The 12,500-nt window shown below is 36.5% G+C and overlaps 2 protein-coding genes across 2 annotated transcripts in view; one reads left to right on the top strand and one right to left on the bottom strand.

Annotated features, from left to right (window-relative positions):
- LOC135198033 (glutamate receptor 1-like) overlaps nucleotides 1-12,500 on the top strand; it is a 454,877-nt gene that overhangs the window by 372,900 nt on the left and 69,477 nt on the right. The gene's annotated exons all lie outside the window — the stretch shown is intronic.
- The window catches only part of LOC135198034 (uncharacterized), a 560,205-nt gene continuing 548,754 nt past the window's right edge, over nucleotides 1,050-12,500 (bottom strand). Inside the window, exons 5-6 of the mRNA XM_064225396.1 lie at nucleotides 12,053-12,203; nucleotides 1,050-1,155 (exon numbers count right to left, since the gene is read on the bottom strand). Of these exons, the coding sequence (XP_064081466.1) occupies nucleotides 12,181-12,203 (23 nt within the window). The 3' untranslated portion in view covers nucleotides 1,050-1,155; nucleotides 12,053-12,180. The remainder of the gene's footprint in view (nucleotides 1,156-12,052; nucleotides 12,204-12,500) is intronic.

The raw sequence follows: 12,500 nt of genomic DNA, 5'->3' as shown, positions 1-12,500 counted from the left end.
TCTATCATAAACTAACACACACCCTACTTTATAGTCAACTGCCGAGGACTGGAATTCTTCACCTACTACATACATAACCTCTACCCCTGTCCAAACCACTACTGACCCCTTGAAAGTACTAGGAAATGGTCTAAATATATAGCTATGAAACGGTTTTTTATCACTAACTGGTATATCAACAAGTAACCCCTTATATGATAGTCGTACCATTAAAATCCCATAGTATCTATAAAGCAAATCACCCGTAAAAATATTTGATCCCCATTCGTATGCTGCGTCTTTTAAGGTTGACTCTAAAGTTCCTAACGGCAACATTTCCCTTGAAATTTTCCCTCATGAAGCTGCTATAACTGCTTCTACCTGGCTTTTAATTTCAATTTCACTTAGCAAAGACTCTGCTTCTCTTTCAACATTCACTAGTGTAGTATGTATAGTGAAAAACGTAATGGTGATATCTAGGTCTTCCCGGATCCCTTTTACTGTTGCATGTAATGTGTTCCTCGATTTCCTCAACTTATTGAATCCGTTTTCTAATTTCTCATTCCTCCCTCCTAGATAATTCAGAGCTCTCCCATGTTCGGCCAGTTCTGCCTCTGACTTCCAGACCTTCACCAAACTCGTTATTGCTATTCCGGCTATGGCTACTATAGCTATACCCCTGGCCGCCAACAGCTTCACTGCCCTTTTCTGTCTCTTAGACGGGTCCCTCCCCCCGGCTGGCTTTACCTCTGGGACCCAAGTGAGCGTTTCTGCAATCTTGCCTTGCACCCTGTTTGCAGTAATTTATATTTCTGCTAAAAGTCGACCCAGTGATCCGGACAAATTTCTTGTAGTCTCAACTTCGTTTAACGTGTTCATTAGTCCTTCAACTTTGCTACGCGATTCCTCAAGTTCAAATCTGGCTGAACCCAGTCTCTCGAATTCAATGCTTAGTGTTACTTTATCAGATGACAACCATACTAGGTGGTCTTCCTCAATAAGCACTCCAGGACCCAGACGTACCTTTTGTCTTCGCAAGCGCCATCAATCCCAAGGCGATGATTAAGCATACTAGGTGGTCTTCCTCAATAAGCACTCCAGGACCCAGACGTACCTTTTGTCTTCGCAAGCGCCATCAATCCCAAGGCGATGATTAAGCAATATCTCACTCAGCATCTGACAAGAACAAGACCAAAAAAAGAAAAAACTGTCAGTTATCTAATTCTCTAAGATGATATTTACATCAAGTAAAAAAAATCGACCTCCCCCATTACAAAATGTACAGAGAAGAAAGAACATATATAATCCAGCACTTTCAAGTGCTCGAATCGCACTATAGATTTGTCTAATCAGACTTGCAACCTCAGAAATCATTATTCTCCAAATAGCCCCAAAAATTCTATACTAACACTATATAACCATATGTCACAAAATTACACCTAGGATATCACCAAAGGTACCCTAAAATTGTCCTTGAAAACATAACTCACCCATGATACTAGCAAAAGTATATAAAACCACATAACCACCTCGTCGGAATATAAATCACAGAAAACCACCCATTATATACCGCAATCCACCCATTATAACCACTGGTGAAATAAAAATACCTCTTCACCGAAACCCATAAAACCCCAATAACCCCCTCTCGGCTCGTAAAAGCTCAGATTATCACCCAAAAAAATGTAATCAAAAGAAAAACCACCACAAAAGATTATAGCCAAAAAAAAACTTAGCCCCAAAAAATCCGCCATCCCCCCCACAAAAAAAAACGCAAAAATTCAGCCCCAAAACCCCATACATACAGGAATTATCACGTGTTTGTCATCACGTTTCTCAGCTTTAACAGAAATTCGCCATATTTTCAAACCAACTTTCTACAAAAAATATTGACCTCTGAATCTTTCACCAAAATGCTGCAGTTTAAGCATAATAAGAAAAAAATAGTAGAAGAAATGAAAGAGAAAAAAAAAACATTGAACACATTTCACCATCAATTTGCAAAAACCAGACAAAAAATGCAACTGCGCGACATTATATTAATTACCAAAACCAACTCTTTTCAGTTTTGATATATTTGTTAATTTAGGCCGACCTGTTTTTTCTTCTAAGACTACAAATCTGTTTCCAATCTTTTCCTCAAGGACCCCTCAAAGGACCTTCAAATTTCGGGCCTAATTTGTAATTCAGCTCGCTTCTCATGTTGATTTTTAAAAATACCTTGTCTCCAACATTGATCTAGGGACCAGAGGTTTTACGATTACTTCTCTCTACCATCTCTCTGGTCGCAGCTTCAAGATTACGGCTGAGACAAGTATGTCTCTCTCTCACTGTAGATATCAATGATTCAATCGAATCCTCCCCATGATGAGGTATGGTTAACAGGTCAAATGTGCCTTGTGCTGGGCAACCAAACAAAGCTTCAAATGGAGACATTTTAATGGAATCACTAAACATAGTGTAAATACTATGTCTAACAATATCAATATATCTGTCCCAATTATTATCATTACCATCTACAGTCCTCCTGAGAGCTTCGAGCACTTTCCTGTTTCCTCGTTCACACAACCCACTGGCTTCTGGTCTGTATGGAATAATTGTTACTTTCTGTATCCCCATGACTTCCGCTAAACATTCCAAATTTTTGTTCACAAATTCTCAGCCATTGTCGGTCAATAGAACCTCGGGTGAGCCATATCCGCAAATGTTACCATTGAAAAATGCTATAGCTACTTCTTCAGCCGTTTTATGCTTAAGTGGGAAAATTTCTACTATCCTTTTAAGTTCATCAATTATTACTAACAAGTACTTATTCGCATATCTGGACTCACAAAAATTTCCCAGGATATCCATATGTATTCTCTGGAAAGGTCTACTTGGTATTGGATATGACCCTAATTTGCATGAAGTTGCCCTTGCAGGTTTGCATGCATTACATACTGTACAGTTTTTCACAAAATTTTCCACATCTTTGCCCATGTTTTTCCAAATATATTTAGCACGAACCTCATTATATGTTTTTTTCTATCACCAAGTGTGGACTACCGAACCTGCAATGTACTATATCCAAAACCACTGGAATTAGGACTTTCGGAATTACGATCTGTGTCGTATCTCCTTTACTTTCACTAGTTCTCAATTTATATTTAATTTTCCTAACCAATAGATTGCCTTCTAACTCCAAACCCGAAAAAGGCAACTTATAATGTTTTCTGACTAATTCCCCTCTAAGAAACGCTTTTGCGTCTGCCAGAATCTCCTCTTCATCTTGCCTTTGCTCTATGAGATCCATATCCCATTGTATAGACTCGCTAGTGACTTGCGCAACTTGAAATCCTTACGTTTCATAAAATCTTCTACTAACGGCATCCGCAACTACATTTAATTTTCCTTCTATATATTTGAGCTTTGCATCAAAATCTCTGATAGTTAGAAACCATGGAGCTCTTTTAGGCGACAGGGTTTATTAAAAAAATCTAATAATGGCTTGTGGTCTGTTAGGACTTATACATTATTCCCCATCAGTAGCATTTTAAAATGAACCAAGCTTGACACTATTGCAAAGGCTTCTTTATCTATGGTAGTCATTGATCTCTCGTTGCTGCCCTTTGTCCTGAACTTCCTGCTATAAAAGGCTATAGGATGGAATTTCCCATCAAACTTTTGCATAAGGCAAGCACCTATACCCTCCTGGCTGGCATCGGTCACTAATGGGAATGGTTTGCTAAAATCTGGAAACTTCAGAACAGGGGGATTTATTAACGTGTCTTTCAGCTTTTGAAAACTCTCCGACTGGGGTTCCCCCCATTGAAATTGAAAGTCTTCCAGCAATATATCTGTTAGGGGAGCTGCTATATTAGAAAACCCTTTCACAAATCTCCTAAAGAAACTGGCAATACCCAGAAATGACTTAATCTCTTTCTTTGATCTCGGGGTGCGAAAATCCGCTATTCCTTTGACTTTATCGTCATTTACTCTAACCCCTTCCTGAGATATGACATGGCCTAGATATGTGTTTTGCTTTTTCAAGAATGAACACTTAGCTAGCTTAATTTTCAACCCTGCTAATCTAAGCCTCCTAAGTACTTCTGTAAGCACTTCCAGATGTTGCGCGATCGTGTCTGTTGCTACTAAAATATCATCCATATATATAAAAACATTTTTACCCAATAACCCGTGTAAAAATGTATTAAACCAACCTGGTAAAAGTCAACAGACTGCCTGATAAACCAAACGGCATTCGTGTAAATTCATAGTGTCCCTTGGGCACTGAAAAAGCCGTATATTCCTTGCTACTTTCAGTAAGAGGGACCTGTAGAAAACCCTGTGCCAAATCAATTGAACTATAAATATTATGTCCCCCGATTTCAACAAAAAGATCTAGTATGCACGCGACTGGATAACGGTCAGGGATTGTCTTTCAATTGAAATGTCTAAAATCGACGCATACACAGACAGAACCGTCCTTCTTAGGCACTGCTAACAAGGGAAAGTTGTATGGAGACACATTAGGCCTAATGATTCCTTCTTCCTCCCATTTATTGACCTCTTTCTCTACCTGTTTTCTGATTTTGAAAGGAATGTGGTATGCAGGAATACAAATAGGTTTTGTGCAACTCTCCAAATTTACCTTATGCTCTAACACATTAGTCAATCCTAAATTATCACCTTGTAAGGTTACTGTATCCCCAAATTCTGCCAAGAGCTCGCTTATCGCTTCAACATGCTCACTATAATCCACATTAGCTAAATGTTCTCTAAATATTCGTTTCCTTGATTGCATTTCTGCCTCTGAAAACTCAGGTTTCCCCTCTATGATAGCCACTGAACCACTACCACTACTCCAGTCTTGGAGATCCAATACATATGTATTCTTTTGGTATTTCCTAACTGTATCCTAACAGTTTAATAATTCTAACCATGTAACCCCATTTTCTTATACACTGTTCACTGATGCCATGCTGATAAACCTTCTTAGCTTCTCGCTGTTTTCAATAACACACAAATCCGCGGGTTTTCTCACTTCCCCCAATTTGACTTTTACCATAGTCTTTGATCCTGGCATTAACACAATATCCTCTGATAAAACACCTCTATATTTGTGGTTAGTACCTCTCCTTTCCACAATCCCATAAACATCACCACCCTTGGTTCTCATTACATCCACCCCATTGTTAGAATCAGAAATAACATCAATATTAGTATCAGTATCACCACCCATAATACCATTACCACATTCACCAAAATTGTTATCACCGTGAACTCCAATATGCCGCATAGCCTCACCACAGTTATTCCCCGTATCACCAGTGTGGGTTTTAATATTACCCACTCCCCATAACCTCAGTATCATCATCATTGGCATCGCCAAACACATCCCCTTTTTCAATAATCTCCATTTCCTCAGTTCTAATCACGTCCTCATAAAGAAGAAAAACACCAGGTATTCCAACTGTTATCCCATTAACACCTGCATGGATCGAAATCTTGTGTCTCCTACATGCAGGATGACCCAGCAAAAGTCTGTTGCCCAACGCAATCCCTTTTATAACCAAAAATGGTTCTATTAATACTCTGTCACCGAGAGTAAACTGTATTTGAACACAACCCAGGGTGTTTAATCTATGGGCTTGCACATCACACACCGTCTCTGTTGAGGGTTTCAAAGGGTAATGGGAGGACATGGATTGATACAAATTGTGATCTATCAAGTTCACGCTAGCGCCAGTATCTATAAATACTGGGATATCAACATCCTCCACTGTTGCGTAAACTATAGGCCTGGGCTCTGGGGCGTCACCCACGAGACCACAATGGCACGTACTAATCACCTGTACCCTTTTTGTTGACCTGCCTTCCAAAAATTTCGCTGATCCCTTTGCCCTCTTAAATGACATGCCTGGGAAGTTCTCATATTATAACTCCCAGAACTTTGAGGTGTAGGCCTCGCATCTTTCCGTATCTGAGACGGACAAGATTGCCAACAGTGATCCGCACTTTTACACATTCCACAATATTTAACACTACACATTTTCTTTGGATGCCCTGGTTTATTACAATTGAAGCAACGCAACTGCTGTTGCCTTTGATCGAGCAATCTTTTGTTATATTAAACTTTTGAACAAAAACGGGGAGAAGAAAATTCTGTCTTTTTGCACCTTATTTCTCGGGCCTGTCCCATTAAAAAATGGGACATTTATACATATGTTTCTCAATTTGGGCATAAATTAATTCTTCGTCTGATGTAGGTTCAAAATTTTCATCAAAACTATCCACTATTGCATCCGGTACATCATGCAAGAGCATTGCAAAATGGATCAGTTTATGTAAATTGTCAAGTGAGACACTACCTCCTGGAACTCATTTAGATCTTTTCAATTTTTCTATCCATTCTGCTACTGAGTCAAAAAGTTTTGAACTATGTTATATGAGGCTAGTTGTGCCTTTCTGTATCTTATATAGCGCTCGGAGATCTCTCACCATATTCCCTTGTTCCTTTGAGCCATAAGCTGCTCTTAAAAATGCTTGCAAATCAGCCAGGGTTCGACATTTTGCAAATTGAAAACTCCTGCAACAATAGAAGAGATCACCCTTATTGAAATCTAACAAAGCTTTCGCCTCTCTTAATGCCTCTACACCATCTGTTATCTTTTTTGCGCTCAAATAATTATTCACACCTTCCATAAAGATTTGTATTGGCTGCGAAAGAACTCCATCTACAATCCCACAAAATGGACTTACGCACGCACTAACATTCATAATGTGATGAAGCAGAGTCGTCATACCACTTGCATCTGCCATTTTTCTATCTTTACAAAAGCTTTTATGCTTTATGATATTTCACGACCTCAATAACAGTAATGTATTTATATACACACAAATCACAATCCAGAAAAATTAATACAAACAACTCCCCCAATAAAAGATAAAAAAAAAAAAAAAAAACATGCACTGCACCCAGTAAATCACCCCATAAACAGCTGTTATATACAGTACAAGGTAACACCGGGAGCAACACACAAACACACACAAAAACAGGGAGATAAAAAAAAAAAGTTAGGAGCGAAAGACCTTCATTCTGCAAACCATTCTCTCTCTCTCTCTCTCTCTCTCTCCCAGGCGCTTAGCAACCGACCTTCTCTCTCTCTACTTCTTTCTCACTCAGATACTAGCCTTTCTCTCTCTCTCTCTCTCTCTCTCTCTCTCTCTCTCTCTCTCTCTCTCTCTCTAGGGCGTAACTCACAATAACCAAAAAATCCTCGCCCTTGTTATTACAAAAACTCCCCAATGTCCGTCGAATCTCGATAGACATCAAAACAAAAATACACTTTGAAAAAAAGAGAAAAAAAAGAAAAGGAAACAACAAAATTACACTCACATATTCATATGAACAGAACCCAAACTTGTATATCCATTGCAAATGTACACCACACCCGGTAAACACTTTAATATGCCAAAAAATTAGACTTTGATTCCCAAAACATCAGAACACGAGTTTTCACAAAGCACAGCTAACTACACTGACCCTAACGTAGAGAGAGACACCCTAAAACCCATAACTCAGCAAAGAAACCCCGAGTTGCCTGTGACATAATTTCCCACCCAAAAATATATGCCTAACTAGCTATAGTCTCTTCGGAAGCGTACCTACAGCCTATAAAAAGCTTTTTAATCGCTGCCACCACCTATTGCCGAGCATATTTGACCAATCAGAACTGGTTAAGCAAAAATGAAACAAGAGACAACTGTAGGAAGCGTAGCTGCAGCCTATAAAAAGCTTTTTAATCGCTGCCACCATCTATTGCCAAGCATACTGGACCAATCGGCACTGGTTAATCAAAAATAAAACAAGTGACAACTCTCTTACCTAGAGTTGATGACTATCTCTCTACAAGCGATATCAAGCTAGGATATAGCTAGGCTAATGAATTCTAGTAAATACAAAAATATGCTTTTTATTTCCCAAACTAGCTGAACATGATATGGAACAAAGTGATTAAAAGACGTACCATTAAGAACTAAGTCTGACCCACAAAAAACTGTAAATTGTCATTCTATTCACCTGAATTAGACTAAGTAATCACTCCCAAACCTTTGAAATTATTAGGTTCTACATTTAAATAGTTGAGTCTTTTAGGGAATCCCATTCTCTAGTATAATGCCATGAACCCATCTTTCGATGGGCTTTCTTGACTCCGAGTCCTCCAAACCGTCCTTATTGCTTATCTCAGGAGTGTGTGTCCTTTCTCCCCAGTGTCGGGCGGTTGGACCCATCATTACATGCACAAACACATGCACATATCCGGAACCACCTTAAAAATCACATAGCAACCCTGAGCTTCTCCAGCCTCACAATGCATAATGATCAATTCAATTCTTGTATTTCAGCAAGCCTTCGAGGAAGACTTGTCGCTAGGCCCTCTCTTGTCTCTAAGCAAAGAAAGCTGAAGTTTTACAATTCACTGACACATTTGCTTTCTCCTTCAATATATATATATATATATATATATATATATATATATATATATATATATATATATATATATATATATATATAATGTTTGCACGTAGTTTCGTCGTTGCTCATTTCCATATGCAGGTAGGGTCAAATATTAACATTTTACGAAAGATCTTTCGTAAAATGTTATTATTTGACCCTACCTGCATATGGAAATGAGCAACGACGAAACTATGCGCAAACATTATATATATATATATATATATTATATATATATTATATATATATATATATATATATATATATATATATATATATGTATATATATATGTATATATATATGTATATAATATATATATATATGTGTATATATATATATATATATATATATATATATATATATATATATATATATATATATATATATATATATATATATATATATATATATATATATATATATATATATATATATATATATATATGTATGATATATATATATATATATATATATATATATATATATGTATATATATATATATATATATATATATATATATATATATATATATATATATACACATATATGCACTGTGGCTATTACAATTACATAAGTATCTATTAAAAGTGTCCAGTAGATTCTAAACGTACACATGCACACGCGTGCGCACACACACACACACACTATTATACTATTATATATATATATATATATATATATATATATATATATATATATATATATATATATATATATTTCTGTGATTAACAAAAATACGTTGACTCACAGATTTGGAAATGTGATCAGCCGAATGAAATCATGGCGCAAAACGTAAATAAAACAGATTTTATAATTCAGTTTCGAACACAAATCAGGTGCATTGCTTCACGATTTTTACGTCGACATTTTTTTTTTAATTAGTCCATACTGAATCACGGATCTCTTTTTGTCCATTGAGAAAAAATACCACTACCTATTTGGGAAGTTATTGCGTCAAAAGCCTGGTTTAAAAATTCAATTACTTAACCTTCCGGTTTGTTATATAACTCCTCAAAAAAAAAAAAAAAAAAAAATTGAACTGAAACTGGACACAAGAAAAATGCGTTCCCATATAGGTCCCAGATACAGCATCAAAACCTATTACCAACAGACTATATTTTCCTCGAACTTACTTCTTGAAGTCAGAAGACACCATAGTTTCCTTTTTGTGCAGTAGTCGCTGCTCTAAAAATGTAGAGATGAAGAATTAATCCCTTCGATTGATTACATCATTAAGATTTCAATAGTTTGTCATGGATTTATATCCAGCACTTTTACAGTAAATATAAACCCTCTGTTGCTGGTAACGGAGCAGGGTTCACGTTTCGGTCGACAATATTGCAAAATTATAATTGGGGACATTCACTGGAGTTTAGTGCACGAAATATCGAGACTGAATGGTGATCTATAGTTGAGTCAGGAGAACAACGATAGAAATAAGTATTCATTTATTACCATTCTACCAATGGCGTTAAAATAAAGTTAGGAACGAAGCAATAATAATGCAATAAAAGGAGTCGGACTGTCGTAACTCCTAGAAGCATAATTTCTTTGTGGACAACTATACAAATATATATATATATATATATATAGTATATATATATATATATATATATATATATATTATATATATATATATATATATATATATTATATATATATATTATATATAGAGGTGTTCTTCGAAATTAGAGCGCCTCCCCTCTCTTCAGCATAAACTAAAATTAATATGGACAAAAACAAAAGCAATTCAGAACAGGTATTTATTTAAGTTTCTCTCTGAGTATTTAATATTTTGTGTGGCCTCCGTCTGCCTGTACCACAGCCTGCATTCTTGAGGGGTATGATTTCAACAAATCGTAAAAAAGCTGAGACTCAAACTCCATTTCCCTGAGCACTTCGGTCACCTCTCTTCGCAGGTTGTCGAGGCTTGGTATACCATCATAGTTCACTTTGCGCACTTCAACACAATCCTTTAAGATACTACCAATGTTTTCACACACATTAAGGTCAGGGGTGCTACCTGGAAATTCACTTGACGAGAACAAATCGACACCACTGTTTCAAAGCAGCTCCTGTGTCTGAAGAACCTTGAAAAGTGGAGCCTTATCATGCAAAAATGTGACTTCTTCAACAGATAACACATTTACGGGATCTTTGAGGAAAGGAAATACTCCACCAGTAAGCACATTTTCTCTGAAGTATTCACCATTCCATGACTGTCCTTTTTTCTGATGATCGCCATTAACTGTTTGGCTGTGAAACAGACAAAAATTCCCAAACATTCAGGAAATTTCACAACTTGGCGATAGTACACGTCATCGCTGATATCATCCAACTTTCCAACCCAAATGATGTCATTTTTATGATTTGGCTTCCTGACTGTGTAACTGAAGAATTCATCTGATGCAGCAACATGGAGAAAGTCAGGTTCATCCCAATCTTTAAGTAATGAGCCACAAAACACTCTCTGTTGCTGTGTGATGTTAGGCTTGATGATAACATGAAATGGCTTGATACCAGATTTTTTCAACTCACGATATACAGCACTATAGCTTCTCTTCCTTCCCCTTTTTGTTTCTAGTTCAAGCGCCAATTTACGTAAAGACTTTCTTGGTCTACCCACTGCCTCAGCTATGATGTCTTTTGACTCATGCGAAAGGACTTCAGGCCTTCCATGATTCTCACTCTTTTCACGATGACAGTCATGGATTTTTGTTCCTTTTTCTTTTCACAAAGGATTCCTCTCTTTTAATGTATTTAGCTATTCAGGAACGTGAAATGAAGGATGCGCCAGCATCCCTGGCCTCCCTGAAGGTTATAGCCCAGATTCGGTCAATCCATCTGATTTCCTCAGAGTCGTTAGCCATGGCTGTGTCTAACTCCGTCACTCAGTCTGAAAGTACAACAAATGTAAAACTAAAAATAGCTTAATAGAAACTTAAGATAATGTACTTGGAGATAGGCTATAGCAGAAAACTTCATAACTTTCCATATGTTCTGAGGAGGGGGGCTCTAGTTTCGAAACAACCAGTATATATATATATATATATATATATATATATATATATATATATATATATATATATATATATGTATATAATTTGTATATATACACACGTATATATATATATATTATATATATATATATATATATATATATGTATATATATACACATATATATATATATATATATATATATATATAATATATATATATATATATATAATTTTTGGTCCCGTTACCTTATCTTCTTAAGCTATGAAAAAAGAGAGCCGCTTCACAAATATAACTTTCCATAACACGGAACATGCTCATTAACTGGGTGTCTATAACACGGATTTTAGAATACAACCTTATTGCGGAATAACTGCATACCTGTTCTCTCTGCCACACTGCAAAATATTTTCCAATGTTCTTAAAAAGATATCAAAAAGAAACGAAACTGCTGAAAGCAACCAATAATCTTCCATAACGTTTAGCTTAAAACAATTAGTTATTTGTATTTCATTTATAGTGACACGGGGACTTTATGGGCTTATATAAACAACTGTTACCATGGCAAACAACTAACCTTATATTCGGCCTATGTCCGAAAGAGAAAGCCTTGACCCGAACTTGTAACCCAAAACTTAACGACTTCCATATCAAACATCCAAGTCATGCTCCGTGCTAAGGGTCCGGCAGTAAATCAGTCAGGATTCACAAGTGATCAGACTTCCCACCTGAAACAGCAATGAGGATAAAAAAGAGGCGGACTGGGAGCAATATCTCAAAAGAAAGAAAGAAAAAAATAAATTGAGTTTTCTAGCTGAATCAAAGTTTTTAGAGCATATGCTGTTTTGAACATCTGACTGCGGCTGCTTGCTACAAATAAATTTGCTTATTACGCTAAATGAGGCTTTTAATATGCATCTTCCACTGGAGAGAGAGAGAGAGAGAGAGAGAGAGAGAGAGAGAGAGAGAGAGAGAGAGAGAGAGGATCAAATCAATGGAGTTTACTTTATCTGAAACAACTGATA

The sequence above is a fragment of the Macrobrachium nipponense genome, chromosome 21 (assembly GCF_015104395.2).
Source record: "Macrobrachium nipponense isolate FS-2020 chromosome 21, ASM1510439v2, whole genome shotgun sequence".
Taxonomy (NCBI): domain Eukaryota; kingdom Metazoa; phylum Arthropoda; class Malacostraca; order Decapoda; family Palaemonidae; genus Macrobrachium; species Macrobrachium nipponense.
Note: the sequence above shows the minus strand (reverse complement) of the source record. Positions and strands in the feature narration are given on the sequence as shown.